Genomic DNA, 16271 nt, shown 5'->3' with positions numbered 1-16271 from the left:
TGTTAACAAAGGAGACGTTTTAAAAACCAGGGACTGATCACAGTGTACAGAAATCTGGAGACTTCTGGATAGTGATGGTTTTTCACACTAAGAACACTCCTTGTAGAATTCCTTTAATACCAATTTACTAGGCTTCTGGTAGAGGGGTAGGTGTTGGTGCTAAGAACATAAAGATGGCCCTTACCTTCTAGGAGCTCAGGGAGGCAGACAGGGAATAGTAGATCATAGTAATTAAATAAAGTGTGTCTTAAAGTCTTCAAGGAAATTCTAGAAGGTGATCCAAAATTATTTTGATCCACTGCAATATTGTTGGAGTAAGAACATACACAATATTAAACTTTTCTATTACATCCATTCTATTGTCAAACATTTTCAAAAGGTTTGTATCTATTTTTTTCTCCCAGATTTGCAAGTAGAGAACTGTGGTTGACTTAAAAAAACAAACAAACAACAACAACAAAACAACATTCTTTGGCTTAAGAGAATTAAGAAATTCACAATTAATAAAATTAAGAAAATTGACATCTAGTTAGATTCCCTTCCTTTCCTTTCCAGATGCATTAGTTGGCCCATAGTGAGATTTCCGTGTGGTAGTGATGGAGGTCGTGGTGGAGGAGGTGGAAGAGAAGGGAGAGGAAGAAGGGGAAGGCCTGAGAAGCAAAACCTCTGGAGCCTGCAGCAAGGGTAGTGTCTTAGGGCAGGCTGTAGGTAGGCAAACACGTCTATCTCCCCACTCCCTGGAGGGTCAGAGAGGTGCTCAGGGATCTCAGCCCCTGCCTTTGCCAAGTTTCAGCCATTACACTTAAAAGTCATAATCTGACAAAGTAGCTCTCAAGATGTGGTCTGAGGACTGTGTCTGGCTCAGTCAGTAGAGCACGTGACTCTTGATCTTGAGGTCAAGAGTTCAAGCCCCACATTGGGTGTAGAGCTGATATTAAGAAAAACAAACAAGTGGGCTGAGGCTTCTCAGAAGTTCCTGAGACCCTTTCAGGTCTCCACAGGGTCAAAGCTTTTTTTGCGACAATACTAAGGGGGCATCTGCTTTTCTCACTGTCCTGCTGTCACGGGTATGGGTAGTGTAGGACCTTCCAGACTCTGGGACGTGATACCGTAACAACCTGAGTGCAGAAAGATCTGAGAATCTTGCTATATTCTATAAGCCCACATGTGAAAAGGACTTGCAAAAATGTAGAATAGAATAATGTCATTCCTCTTACTGAAAGTTTTTGTTTTTGGAGGTATTTTTCTAAAAATATTATTTATACTAACAGGAAATGTATTTATTTTTAAAGGAATTACTTAAATATTTAAGAGAATCTCAGTTTTATTTTCTCATCTGGTTGACATCAATGGATGTAATCCACATAAACCAAAACACTGTTTAGACTTTCTTGAGTGTGAAGGGGTCCCCAGGGCGGGGGGCGGGGGTGTGGAGGAAGAGCTGGGAGCTGCCATCCTGGCACTGCCTGACACACGGAAGGCCTTCACTGCTGAGGCTCTGGCAACTTCTGTGATTTCACACGCACACTCTTTTTGATTATTAGATGCCAGACTTACCACAAAGATAGCAAAGCAAAAGTAACCACGCTCTTTCTCCCTCTCCCTTACCCCTTGTTAACTCCACGAAGAATTTCATTTTCACAATCCGGACAGGCTCAGGGTATCACAGTTAGGACCGCATGTCGTTCTGCTACTGCGGACACTTGCGAAGGGGCTTTAAGGCACAGATCAAAGCAGCACTGCATGCTTCACGCTCGGAGGAGGCCACTGCAGCGTTCCTCGCACAATGAGACGCGCACTTCCTTTCTAAGATGAAATCTGCACGTCACTGCCTTTGACATTCAAACCAGAGCAATGGGAAGTTTCTCACCAGCAATCATCGATGACTAGGAAAAAACCTCAACCTACCTTTGAAACCTCGGGGTTCATGTAGCCTAAACAATGATGGTTTGTTCTGGAATTTACATAGCACACTACCTGAAGGAAACTATTTTAGGTTGACACCGTTAAGACTGATTCTTGGGCAAAGACACTCACTTCATAATGATCTGACAAACCTGAAGAGGCCCAAGACAGTCTGTGAGATGGAGTTTCTTCTGCATTCTAGTATGCTGTAGAATGGTCACTTCTTCAAGATCATCTTCGAGGTGGCAACCAAGACTTTGGAGAGATTTGTGGGCTCCAGTAACACTCAGCAACACTGCTCTCGAAGCCAGAGAAGCCTTCTGCTTTAGCTGTCGTTATGGGGACAAAATTCACAAGCCAGCTCAGACTGTCACAGAAAGCGTTTATTTACCACAGAGGAAACCAGGAGCTGCCGGAGCCCATGCCCGGCAGCCTGAGCAATGTGAGTAATCAGGGAGAGGGGACAGCAGGCAGGAACCCCAGGAAATCACATCTGGGTAGTCTCCAACCCGCAGGTCTGCTTGGGACAGGAGATTCTCCAGCTGGGCTCGCGTGTTATAGCTTAGGGAAGTCAGCTTTGACAAGCAGGCTTCATCCCAGACAAAGCCGAGAACAGCCAGAACCAAGGGCAACAGCTGCACAGACACCACCTTAAAATGGGAATCAAATCAGGCTTATGACATCAGAAGTGCATTTCACCCTGATTATAAAACAAGAGGGAAAAGGGAGCACTGGGCCCTAGGAGATAGCCTATTTTTGAGATAAAACGCTTTTAAAAGTTAAATACTGGCAGGGCCTTCCCCCTTGCTAAATAGTAAGCAGCACACAATCTCTAAGCCAGCTTTACAAGCTACTGTTAACATTGTTATCTATTATTATTTGGATTTTGAACAAAATTGATGGAGTAGGAACCAGTAGAGGAATCCTGTTTGATCTGGAAATTTTCTGTGGAGAGTCCAAAAGGTCGAAGAACCAAGTTCCCAAGATCTTTTAGTTTACCTAAAATGTAAAAGGGAAAATTCAGATAAATATGGGAAATAAATAAAATTCAGACCCCAAATGGTCCTGCCTTATTATCTGATTATAAAGTATAAAAAGCATCTCTCTGCAGTTAAAGCAACTGCTGCTTTTAAAACTATGAAACTTTCAGTCCCTTTGGCAATGTCATCACTTCAGTACCGCCCCCCCCCCCCGCCCCCGCCGCCATGCCTGTGATCTCAGAGATGATTGTGAGGGAGCCCTGCTGGCTCCCTCTGGGAAAGCACAGCTTCCTGTCCAGTCTGGCTAGAGAACCAAGGACACAAACCCTGGGATGAATGATGGCCAAACTGACCGCCAAGGAGTTTGTATGCCTCGAGCTGGGGTTTTCAGGACTTTTGAGAGATTTACAGGGACTTATGCGGCAATATTTGAAACTAAGAGTGTTCTGGAAAATGTTGACTGGGATAGAATAATACACAGTTATGACCCTGTCTAAACTGTTATAATTTTTCTTGCAGGTCTGTTTCCAATGGAGAGGAGAATGGGGTCAAAGGGAAAGAAATCCTAATCATCGGAGCTATAGGTTCCTTCCTGCCCTCCCACGTGTATCAACTTTATCCCTCTGAAGCCTCCACCTTGAAGTAAAGCCCAGGTAAAGAACTTACAGACACATTGCCTTTAAATGTCAAGGCCTTTTCTAATAATTCATGGAAAGAATTTTTGGTCTCAGTCTAAGATTTAGCCCCCAGAAGCTCTCCATATTCTGAGGAAGCTCCCAGAACCCAGGCTGAGCATTCTGCAGGCAGGCTTCCCAACCCTAACCTGAACACATGTGCCGGGCGTGCCTGTTTACCGAGACTCGCTGGCACAGCCCATCCCTGCACACAGGTGCCGGCCAGGGCACGGTCTCGAGTGGACGGATGCACAGGTAGGGGACACAACAAGCACAAAAAGGAGGGGGCGTCCTCGGGCAAGTGGGAGGGACCCAGAGCATTGGCAGTCTGTCCTGGGGTTGAGGAAGGAGAACCGGGAAGGGAGCAAGCAGTTCAAGAAGCCAAATGAAATGTCACCGCTGGCACAAGCCTTGGCTCTTCGGAGTGAGTGACGTGAGACTGAATCTCAAAACGTCTTCACATCATGCTGCCCGGGAGCAATAGCAACCCCATCGCCCAAGCTGCTGGGACTGGCAGAGGCCGGGGCGCTCCTGGATGGAGGGCCACCGCAAGGCCATTTTGCGGCGCGGTGACCACGGAGCAGCCACTGTAGAGTATCATCCCTGTGGTGCGACAGGAGCTACAGAGTAAAGCTGGTTCTTGGCTTTTGGGACGCTCTCAGTCTGGCCAGGACACACAGACACAAGGATGGGCGTGCCCCAGGCAGGAGAGCTCAGCGGCCTGTGCAGGGGCTGAGAGGAAGGCGTCTCAGGACAGACCACACGCGTCAGTGCTCAGAGGTACCGACCAGGAGGTACCGGGCGCTGGCGTGCCACCGCGTGTCACAGATGGTAAGGGGCCAAGCATTCAAGCTGCAGATGGAGAGGGACACTGAGGGCCTTCAGCAGGTTTTTCCCTCTGCCTGACTGGCTGCAGACCCGGCCCACCACCACGAGCCTGGCCCTTTGAGCTGAACTGATTCTGTGGAGAGGCACTCAGGAAAACGTGCTTCTCCCACTGCAGGCGGCGCGTACCTGTCCATGACCGAGCACCGTAGGGGCAGCCCAGGAACTCTGACAGGTGACTGTGGGTCCTCACGGTCTCTGCTGGAACTTTCTTAGCACTGCACTGCTGTGAGACTTTTCCTATGGGCTTCCTCTCTCCTCTGCAGGCACCTGACAGTTCTCCGCCCATCCCCGCTGTAGGGACGTCCCCAATCAGTCTCTCATCCTTCTATTCCAATCATGGTTCTGCTTCTCTGTGGGGTCAACCTACACATGGAGCTATTAGTCGTCTTCCTTCCTTCTCAGCCTTTTTAACATTCCGCAGCAGTTTTACTCTATTATCTTGTGACGAGAGCACAGGCAGTTCCGCTTGCTCAAGGACACAAGGGACGCCAAGTGCCTGAGACACCTACTAGAGACACAGAGTGGGGAAGTCTGCCATCAGAAGACCACAGATTACCAGACCTGAATTTGACCCACAGTCCCAAGTTCACATGTGTGGCATCTTGCTGTGTGTGGTGGCACAAGAAGCAGCTGAGATGCGAGGGGAAGACAGCTGTGCACGTGGAAGCCGAAGGTTCAGAGGTAAGCGGAGATACAGTGTGCCAGGAGAGCTAATAAGAGGACTCCTTCCCAGGGGGCAGGGAGGAGGGGAGACCCGGCAGATTCCCGCCTAAGAGTGCGCATCTGAATCACCACCCAAGGGCCCACAGGACTGTAGACACTTGAGACCGAGGAACGGACAGTGCGGGCAAACATGGTTTGAATAAATGCATACAGAAGGGCAGGCAAGGGCGAGCAGCGTGTCCAGTGGACTCAAAGGCAGGTGGAAGGGCATGTCCTGGAGGGATCCTGTGAGCCAGGCCACAGGTCTCTGGTTCTTGTGCCACAGGGAAGGCCGCTGATGGTTTGAGAATTGAGCTCTCAGTTAATAACACTATGGCAAAGGGATGAATGAATCAGAAGAGGAAACCCTGGAGGTGGTTCTCACAGAAAGTCAGTACAACATCACACAGGAAAGAAGGCATTAATTCACTGAACAAGTCCTGCTCATAAACAGATACACAGTCACACTGAATTTCCCTGATGCTGTTTAGAGTCAGGCTGGACGCTCGAGACTAGTGCAGCATTCTAGTCCCTAAGATAGGATCATCTGCCAAGTTAGCCTCTCTGCTGTCCTTTGCACTGGCTGCCACATTCGACACCTTCCCTATCTGGGGAGTACTCAATTGGGTTTCTTGATTTCTACTTGCAGCAGATCTGGCACCATCACTCAGCCAGAACGTGTCAACATGTCCCTGACTTAGAATCTCCTCTTGTTTGCTTAGATTGCAGGCAAAGAGAAGAGTCCAGAACTGCTTGTGCTCAGACAAGAATGTTTAGGACAAGAGATATTATGCCTCTAAGCATCACTGTATCACAATATATCACAATAACCCAATGGACACATCATGTGTAACTTGTCTTTGGAGATACTCACTGTGGAGTGGTCCATTTACTCTGAGGGGAGCCAGGAATGCCATTTATTTTCACCTCAAGATCCCTGGTGTTTGGGCCCAATGGGATATAGCTGAATCCTGACATGGCATTTCCTCTTATGAGGCAGGCCCTAAGCCACAAAAGCTGTCTCTTGGTTTCCTCTAAGAAAAAGGCTTATCAAAAAACGAGACAGCGCAGAATATGGAAGATAAAAATCATAGCCAAATCAAATGCCTAGATGAGCTCTTGGGTGAAACTGGAGGCTGAAATAAGCCTGACAGAACTGTCAAAGAAGCGGGAATGGTTCTCCTGAGAGGAGGTGAAGGAGTGACAACAAGGAAATGAGGCAGAAAGTGGTGAAAATATACACACTGATACTCCCTGAGGGAATGTATGGCTTCAGTAATTTTAAGAGTCAGTGACAATGTCAAGACTTTCCTGTGACCTTGGGTAAGGGAGCTGGTTCTAGAACCCTGTACCCCTACCTACTTGGTAAATGGTGACAACCCACAGTGAGCTGACTCATTTCTCCAGTGACAGCTTGTCCTAATAAACACCAGAAATGGAATGTGGAAAGGAATGGCTGGCCACAGAAAGCTGTCTGCGATCTCAAGTCTAGTGCATTGTGAAATATCTGCTTTTCCTTTTTTCTCTGCTGCAGCTACAGCACAAGAGGGGAAGGCAAAATTCATGACACACTGCTTCTGCTCAGGAGGAACTGCTCAGAGCAGAGAGGCTGACCACACCTGGCCGCACCTCCATCACTCCCTTTGAGGTCCTCTCCTGGGCTGCCTGGACTCTGTCCCCACACAGCAGTCATATGCCCACACAGTGCTGGATAAACTCCAGCGTGGCCCAGAAACACGGAGAGGGGTTATCAGAACTCTGAGTGCTACGCCCCACTCCCCCCACCCCCCGCCATCTCTGATTCAGCAGGATGGGGATGGAATCTGAACAATGTGCATTCTGAACGAGTTCTCACGGGAAACTGGGCTGAGCAATGCATTCTGCGATCCAGCCCCTCCCAAATAACTTGCTTTTGTATCTGGCCAGTGGAATCAGGATGAGAAGCCTGGTACTGAAAACTAACTGTGGACACCTGTCTCGAGTGACTGGTGGGACAGGCTGCCTGGGCGGAGTGTCCCTCTTACATGATGTGAAAATAGCCCACGTTACTTTTTGGAGAAAGCAAACTTTATCTTCCACCTCGCAGTTCAATACAAGATGACAGGAGATTAAGAAAGAACCGCAAACATACATGTACAGATTTTTAGCAATTCTACTTGTTTGAGATATCATGGCCAGGCCAGGATATAGGACAAAACAATTTACAAATGATGACAACAAAAGCCTTCATCCCATCCTTTTCTGTTTGCAACTGAGGCTTATCCAGAGATCTGTCAGCATCATCATCTGGCCTCCCAAGTACACAGCTCTGGCCCTCATCTTGCTGCCAAGATGAGGCTCAGCTCATCACCCAGTGTGTACAGAGCTGAACCCCAGGAAGGCGCTGGTCTGTCTCCCCTACAAGGTTAAGCAGCCAGGCTTCTCGAGGTGCTCCTACATGCAGAGCAGACACTGAACCTCGGCCCTCGGTGTGCGCCAGCTGAGCTGAGGAGCTTCAGGGATTCTGAAAAGGTCTCATCAGTTCTACCTTTGAAATTGTTTTTACCATTTACCTAGGTGGACAAAATATTTAAGGTTGTGAAGTGAAAACTCAGAAATAAATTAGATACAGATACTCAGGAGGCTGTGCCTACCATCCAAATCCCATTTCAAATTATTACGTTCATCAAACTTGCCTGGTTATTCTGATTATAATAAATGCTATACATTTGAACTGATACAAATAAAATACCACTCTTTGTTTTCTACTTTGTGGTTTCATATAAGTTTTTTTCCTTGCTTTTATTTTACTAGCCGTTCTAATTTGGTGTAATCGCTAAGATCTTTAAAAAAGAAGTTCTCTAGGGCACTTGGGTGGCTCAGTCAGTTAAGCGTCTGCCTTCAGCTCGGGTTGTGGTCCGAGGGTCCTGGGATCACGTCCTCCATCAGACTCCTCAGCAGGGAGCCTGCTTCCCCCTCTCCTTCCTTCCTGCTCCTGCTCTCTCTCGCTATTTCTGTCTCTCTCTCCAATAAATAAATGAAATCTTAAAAAGTAAAGAGAAGTTTTCCTATTTAAAAAAAAAAAAAGTGAAAATCACTAGATTTGAGCAAAGCCAAATAAATAGGGCACTGATTACTAACCAGTACTACCAGTCCCTTAAAAAAGCTTCGAGCTTCCCAGGGTGCTCCGGCCAGCACCACTGATCATACCCTAGGTCCTTTTAAAACTTACATTTCCTACCTCATCACAGCTACAAGGGTAATCTTCCAAGAGAAAAGGACAAAAGGAAACATAACAGTTGCTGACTGCTTTCCTCAAATCTGAAGCCAAATCTGAAGCTGTTCCCTGTGACTACAAAGGGCTGTAGCACTAGGACTGACGGCCACTCTGGGTCTCCATGCCTGTCCTAATGATATTTCTAAATGATAGGCTAGAAAGGGAGGAGTGATATGTTTAAGTATGTTTTGCCCCCTTCTTTATTCCAATTGGGATTTTTTTTCCCCCCCATGGAGGCAGCTACATGGCTCTTCTAACAAAAAAGAAGTCAAGTTACTTGACTTGAAAAAGCAAGTCAAAGATTATTGAACAAACCTAAATAAAAGCTCACCTTGCTAAATAATTACCTAACTTCGTAAATGCCAATAACAAGCAGTGTTGAACAGTTTTTCAAATCTTTAACTGCCAATTTTTCAGCAGAGGCCAGCGTTTCCAGAGAAACCAGCACTAAAAATCGTGCAGTCCACTGCAAAGCTTGCTCGGAATGTCTAAGGGATGACATTATCTTGCAGAGGATCTCACAGCGCATGAAGCACAGTTATGTCCTCTGTAACAGGGAGGGGAAAACTTTAGGAAGCTTTTGTGGGGCTGAGGTTCCATACAGAGAGCCGTTTCTCCCTTTCAGGCTCTCCGATGGTGGGGAACGCCTAGAAGCAATATCTTGTTCATGATCATTATACTTAGGAAGAAGATGAAGGAATTTAGCCATTCACACTATTTCTGTGTAACAACAAACTGACATCATATTTACCACACAACGTAAACTGCTTACGTCTGATGAGAGGAGAATTCCTTACAGAAGCAACTGAGAATGGATTCGACTTGAATATTTCAAACGAAGAGGACAATATAAGTAAAACCCAAAGCTGAGTAGACAGAAACTTCAGCTCCTGAGAATTTAGAGTGACTGAGCCAGCCAGGCAAGGAAAAATGAAGTTTTGATTCCATCTGGAATTGACAACAGCTTCAAGATTCAGTTTACATCCATCCCTTTAGGGTTTCATACTGGCTCAAAAAAATGGACCCATAGAACAATGCCTGAGTCTTCTCCAAGTCCACCACAGCCACCCCAACATCATCTCTCTCAGCATGAAACACAGCTAAGTACACATACTATATTATTTCTAGAACAAAGAGTCATTGTTAGAATAGGTGGAAAATGCTCTTTTCCCTCTTCTTTGAGAAAGAGCACCTCCAAAATAATGTTTCTGCTCTAACATGGTGTCAAATTTAAATATGTAATTAGGGAGTGTCTTTTGGAAAAACTGCGGTGGGCTCCAGAAGTCTCCCCAACTCTAAAAACAGTTCTCAGCAAGGGCCACAGGGTTGTGGACTGTCTATGTTTAACGGCTTCTCAATCAGCTCTGCTAGCAGAGTGATCCTTTGGAAAATATGTTCTCTTTATCTGGATATAACGCCTAAAGGCCATAAGTAGCCAACCTCAATTTAAGATTTTTCCTTTAGGACCATGTGATTGCAATATATTAAATTCAATTTACATGGTAATTTTAGAAAATACTCATAAGGAAGAACACAAAACAGATCTTGAGCAGGGATATCTCAGACAGGGTATGAGCAGAGTATGTTGGGTAGGTCTCTGTCCAAGAACTTTTACTCCCCTTGGTCAAGCAGACTATTCATGGAAGGGCTTCTCTGATTCCAATTATAAAATGCTTTGTCAGACACGAGAACTAACCCATGAGTTCATCTGCCCTGCACTCCACTCACAGTCTTCCGTCCCCTCACTATTTACTCCTAATTGCTGCCCTCTCCAAACACTAAAGGCACTCTCAGTGCCATTTTCAAAACAAACATTCTGTCGGTTCTGACATGATTTTGACTTGCAGTTTCTGTATTCTAATGAAATTAAGAACTTAAGTTGTTTACTCAGTGAAGAAACCCAACTGTTTTCATGAAACTCCTGATCTGAAATAGAGGTTAGTGGGATCCCAGGTTGAATCACGTTTGTATTTTTGAACGTAGGAAAATTACTCAAGAAAAACAAAATAGAAGTTTTGTTTTTCAAAAGCTGGCATCCTCTCTAAGCCACTCTAACCCTTCTGGAGTCAAAGACAGCTCAGACCTCACTAGCACCATGGTAAGGTTCACACAACAAATGATGGACCCCAAAGCTACTTCTTTTTTTTTTTTTTTTTTAAAGATTTTATTTATTTATTTGACAGAGAGATCACAAGTAGGCAGAGAGGCAGGCAGAGAAAGAGGGAAGCAGGCTCCCCACTGAGCAGAGAGCCTGATGCGGGGCTCGATCCTAGGACGCTGAGATCATAACCTCAGGCCGAAGGCCGAAGGCAGAGGCTTAACCCACTGAGCCACCCAGGTGCCCCTCCCAAAGCTATTTCTAACTGTTGTATTCTCCTCCAGCAAATACCAAATCCTGCTGTTCCTCACCCCGCCTCCTAGCTACTAGGATCATGGGAAAGGGAAGCCAACTTACCTAACATCTCTGCCTTTAGCCTTTCATTACGTTCTTCAATCTGTTTAGGTAATCTCTGAGGGGAAAAGAGGAGAAACAAGGATTGATGAAAAATCTTTTGGCTTTATTTTGAATTTGATAAACAAGCTTAATGAGAGAGATCAGATGATGTACATATGTAAGATCCTATTAAATACAGAAAAAAATAGTATTTGTGGGTGAGCTACACAAACACAGGAGTTTTGTTTGGTTCACTGTTAATAATATTCCCAGTTCTTGGCACACTGGCCCAGGGAGGACCTCAATAAAAATCTGGTAAATATACAGACAAAAAAATTTCTGAAAGAATGCATTCCAGATGTTTGTAGTGGTGTATTTAGGTGGTAGGACTACGGGTTACATATTTTAAATTTTTTGGCTGACTTGTATTCTTTAACTTGAAGTCCTTTCTTAGTATAATCTAATTTGTTAAGAGGTGGTCAGATCAATATTGGATATCTCTAAATGAATCGCCTACCTAGGATTTTTCAGTCTTGACTCTACTGACATTCTGGACTAGGTCATTCTTTACTGTGCAGTAGGAGGTTTACAGCATCCCTGGGCCACTAGATGCCCAGAGTACCACTCCAGTCACTGCCGATGTCCCTGGAAACTAAATCATCACACTTGAAAACCAATGATCTAAATTAGAGTCTTATATAGCTGCTTTTAGCTCTGTAATTGGCCATAAGTACTCTGCAATTTTAGTTTTAACAACTCAGTTATAATGATTCAAAATAAGATAAATTCTTTATGCACATAACAACCAATATAAAAGGCTCCCTCTTACAGAAGGTTTAAAACCAATGTTAACAAGAATAAAGGCTACGAAGAGTTTGGCTAAGATTTTAAGAACTATTCCTTTTCCTCATTCAAATTAAAGTCAATCCTACCACCATTCAGAGATATTAAAAGTCAGGTAAAGGATTAAAGCCGGTTTCATACTGCTTATGTCTTTTAATGATCCAAATCAGTCTGTCTACCATTATTCTACTTCTCGATAAATAAAAGATCATTTATTATTGAAGGAATTCATCTCAAATGTAAAAACAAAGCAAAACAAAACCCAAATCACCTAGGACAGATCAGTCAACATTCCTCAAGTCTGAAATGAGTGGGAAATCTTGCGTTGCAGGGGCTCAAACACTCTTAGCAGTCAGACAGGAAATGTAAATAAGGAAAGGAATCCTCCTTTGGGCAGGCAATAGAGAGTGGTGTGGTCAGTGATGAAGTGAAGAGTTCTAGCTGAATGCCAATATACAGCAGTTCAAGAAGGACCCAGGATGTCCACATCTCACAATTTTTAAGAGCGGTCTGACTTAGATTTTTATCTAGTAAAATCTTCCCATTTTTAAATGTTGGTTTTAATTAAAAAACAAAAACAAAAACAAAAAAACAACAGGGGCGCCTGGGTGGCTCAGTGGATTAAGCCTCTGCTTTCGGTTCCTGCTCCTCCTCCCCTCCTCATCCTCCCTGTGCTCAAAGGAAAGACCATGTGAGGACCCAGCTACCATCTATAAGCCAGGAAGAGAAGCATCACCCAACAGCAAACCCTGCTGGAACCTTAATGATCCCTTCCAGCCTCTGGAACTGAGACAATTGCTTTCTGTTCTTTAAGCCATGTAGTCCGTGCTATTTTGTTATGACAGACCAAGAAGACTGAGACAGGCTTGGACACAGGAGCATGCCTCCCAGGTTTGGGGAAAAGCAAGCAGGTCAGTGGGGCTCTAAGAGAGTGAGAGCGAGTAAAGTGGTGGAAGTGAGGTCAGAAAGAAAGCAGGGGTCAGACTACGTGGGGCTTGGAGGGCTCATTCATCATTCCTCAATTTGTAGTAAACTGTTATAATCCACATGTAGTGCTGGGGATATAACAGGGAACAAAATCCTCAGGTACTAACAAATAATCACATAAATAAATGTGAATAAGGTACACCAATAAATAAGCTATTTAAAGAAAAATTATAGGGCCCCTTGAAGGTTTAGAACAAGGTCACCCAAACCCAGGGACCAGGGAGGCATCAGAAATATCTCCCTGAGGACAAGACCTCCCCACTAAGATCTGGGGGTCAACAGGATTTAATCAGGAAGGCAGGGATGAAAAGGTAAAGGAGGGAAGAGGATTTAAAAAAAAAAAAAAAAAAAAAAGCCTCTGCCTTCGACTCAGGTCCCGATCCCAGTGTCCTGGGATGGAGCCTCGCATAGGGCTCTCTGCTCAGCAGGGAGCTTGCTTCCCCCTCTCTCTGCCTGCCTCTCTGCCTACTTGTGATCTCTGTCAAATGAATGAATAAAATCTTAAAAAAACAAAACAAAACAAAAAAAACCCAAACATAACAAAAGTCTGGCTTAAATAAAACAGGTTTGTGGCTTCCTTTCCCCCCTGCTGGAGGCCTGCGATCTCTGCTGTGCATAGGCATTTATGATGGACCTCTTCATCCTAATGGCTCTCTGAAAAGTCTGGCATGAAGAAACCTATTTCATGAAGCCCATGTTTCCCAAACTTATTTGAATACCCACTATTTGGGGGGCAATAATGCTTATACATCCGATTCTGTAGCATGTCTTTTAGAATATATGTTGCTGTGCATGTTAGAGATTAAGAGCACTGCTAAACTAGAGGCACAGATCTGGAGAGTTAAAAAAAAAATTTTTTTTAAAAGACTTTATTTGAGAGAGAGTACGAGTGGGAGGGGCAGAGACAGAGGGAGAAAGAATCTTAAGCAGACTCCCTGTGGAGCCCAGCATGGGGCCTCATCTCAAGACCCTGAGATCATGATCCCAGCTGACACCAAGAGTCGGACGCTCAGCCGACTGCAGCATCCAAGCACCCCTGAAGTTACTTTGAAGGGGGAGAAAATCAGTAACATTTAGCTAATTCACAAGTGACATAAAAATATTATGATGTTTATTAGAACCAAGAGGATCTATAGTGTCATGGACAAAAGTAATTTTAATAACGATAAGGCTAATCTGGAATAAATTTAATTGGAAGTATGCTGGCCATATGATAGTAAATAGAAACTTGGTGACTGAAAAGGATGGGCAGAAAACCAGAAGTTTATTACCTCTAATATTCAGACTCATTTTGGACTAAAATTGTACAAGATTTCTGTAGCCCAACAATGAAACTGAGTTCTTGTTAACCCTATGGATTAAAGGCTTACATAGTTAATACTTAAAGAATGGAGATTAAATGGTACATGGTCACAGAGGGTCTGTGACCACCACTTCAAAGTTAGGTCTCCCATATATTTGGTACGCCCTTAAAAATATATAAAGGGAAGGTAGTTTGGTCCCAGAGGATTATTTAAGATTCAATGAGTAGCAACACAGGGAACAGAACAAAAAATATTTTTTAAAAATCAGGTTTACCATGCAAGCTTCTCTTGCTTGATGTATGGATGGATCTTTTTCTAATATGGATTTATAGTCCTCCAGGGCTTCATCTAGCTTGTCCGTTTTCTCATACAACTCCGCTCTCCTCAATATTGCCCTGATATAGCCGGGGTTTAACTGAATTGCTGTAAAAAGAGAAGAAATCATTGTTACCATGAAGAAAAAGGGCCTATGTGCCCAGCGATACTGTGTTTCTTTATTAACCATCCTCCAAGGGTCTAAAAGGAAAAGTTATTTGTCAAAGGCCACACCTGGCACTGGCACACTTTCTCTGTAAAGAGCAAGACAATACATAATTTCCATTTTGCAGGACACACCATCTCTGTCACAACTACTCAACCCTGCTACCACAGACCATATAGAAGTAAATAAAGATGGCTGTGCTACAAGAAACCTTAGCTTATGGATACTGAACTTTGAATTTCATGTAATCCTCCTATGTCACAAAATATTTTGATTTCCAACCATTTAAAAATGTAAAACCATTTTCAGCTCAGGGCCTGTCTATAAGCAGGTGGCAGGCTGGATCCGGCTTGCTGGCTGTAGTTTAGGAAACCCAGGTCTACACCTGAAGTCCTGTTTTCACATACCTGCCCTTTGTCTAGTTCAGAATAGGCGAGAACACAGAACCCACATTCACAGTGGAAAAGTGAGAGAGAATTTTAAAGTACAAATTAAAGAATGGAAGGAAAAGAGTTTGGTGGCAGACTCTGCTATCATTCTCTCTTTTCTAGGCCTGAACAACCGAGGTTATGCCTTGACTACCAAGGTTATATTTTTGGCTAAACCCTCACTGTTCCTTCAGACTTCTGTTCCAACACCTTTAGGTCACTGATGCTTAATATCCTTTCCTTTATCCAGCAGTGCCTGCCCTTCTAAAAATCCTATGCCCACGTTTTGGATCAACTATACTGCATTTCTCCTACTCTTTTGAGTTATTTCTTTTTCTGTTAGAAAGCAAGGTCATGCCTCCGTAACTTTTTTCCTTCAAATAATATACTCAGTTTTTATTCATACATGTTTTCAGTAATGATTTCTTTAGTACCTAATATCTGTATCTCATGTAGTGTATCTCTGGAGTATAGTGGTAAACAAGACAGAGTTCTCCTTCCACAAAGCTTTAAGCTACTCTAGTAGGCAAGAGGAGACAGCATACAGGTATGTAATTTCAGAGAGTCACAGTGCTACAGAGAAAAATGAAACAAGGTAGTAAATGCAAGTGAAAGGGGAAATAAGTTAACTTCAGACAGTGGTGAAAGTCTATGAAAAGGCAGTATCTGAAGGAGACCAGCCATTTAAAAGGAGAAATATACCAGGAAGAGGGACCAACAAGAGTAAAGGCTCCAAAACAGTAACAAACTTGGCATGTTAGTGATGCAAGCAAAGACCGGATCATGGAAGCCTTGTTGGCCAGGAAGGAAGTTACACTTTTTCCTAAGTGTGATGAGAAGCCACTGGAATGGTTTCAAGCAGACTAGAGATATTATCTGATTTACAGTTTTAAAGGACTTCTCCCCCTGGCTGCAGTGTGGAGGACAAGAATGAAAGCAGTAAGAAAGCTGGCAGCCTACTGTAGTAGTCCAGATGACAGAGAATGCTGGCTAAGCTGGTCACTGTGGAGAGGGAGAGAAAAAGCCAGATTAAGATTATGTCTTTGAATTAGAAAGTCTGCCAGCAGGACTTACAATTAATTTAACTATGTGGAATGAAAAAAAGAGAATAAGCAAGTGAATGGGTGGTAATGCCATTTATAAGAATGAAAAAGGCCTAACTGCAAGTTGTTTATGGGTATGTGGGTGAGTGGACTGGGGAGGTTCCAGTCTGTTCTGGATACCTTAAATCTATAATGCTTACCAGACATCCAAGAATCTTGAGATGTCGAGTTTGCATGGAACAGAATTAGTTCCAGCCAACATATAATAGGTAAAAAGAACTTTGCTAGATTCAAAGGTACTAGCAGTTTCATTCAGATATCAAGAAATACCAAGTATAAAGAAAGA

General features: G+C 44.0%; 2 protein-coding genes across 5 annotated transcripts in view; one reads left to right on the top strand and one right to left on the bottom strand.

Moving 5' to 3' along the window:
- Window positions 1-7896, top strand: part of PWWP2A (PWWP domain containing 2A) — a 51283-nt gene extending 43387 nt beyond the window's left edge. The window contains exons 3-4 of one of the 2 annotated variants that reach the window (XR_009353826.1): window positions 3405-3538; window positions 6684-7896. The gene's annotated coding sequence lies outside the window, so the exon portion shown is untranslated. Of the gene's footprint in view, window positions 1-3404; window positions 5129-6683 lie in introns of both variants that reach the window. The other variant, XR_009353825.1, reaches the window with a different exon arrangement.
- TTC1 (tetratricopeptide repeat domain 1) overlaps window positions 2271-16271 on the bottom strand; it is a 44110-nt gene continuing 30109 nt past the window's right edge. For all 3 annotated transcript variants that reach the window (XM_059174201.1, XM_059174200.1, XM_059174202.1), the window contains exons 6-8: window positions 14248-14396; window positions 10861-10915; window positions 2271-2904 (exon numbers count right to left, since the gene is read on the bottom strand). In XM_059174201.1, the coding sequence (XP_059030184.1) occupies window positions 2771-2904; window positions 10861-10915; window positions 14248-14396 (338 nt within the window). In that variant the 3' untranslated portion in view covers window positions 2271-2770. The remainder of the gene's footprint in view (window positions 2905-10860; window positions 10916-14247; window positions 14397-16271) is intronic.

This window comes from Mustela lutreola, chromosome 5 (genome assembly GCF_030435805.1).
Source record: "Mustela lutreola isolate mMusLut2 chromosome 5, mMusLut2.pri, whole genome shotgun sequence".
Taxonomy (NCBI): Eukaryota; Metazoa; Chordata; class Mammalia; order Carnivora; family Mustelidae; genus Mustela; species Mustela lutreola.
This window is presented reverse-complemented; position numbering and strand designations above follow the sequence as displayed.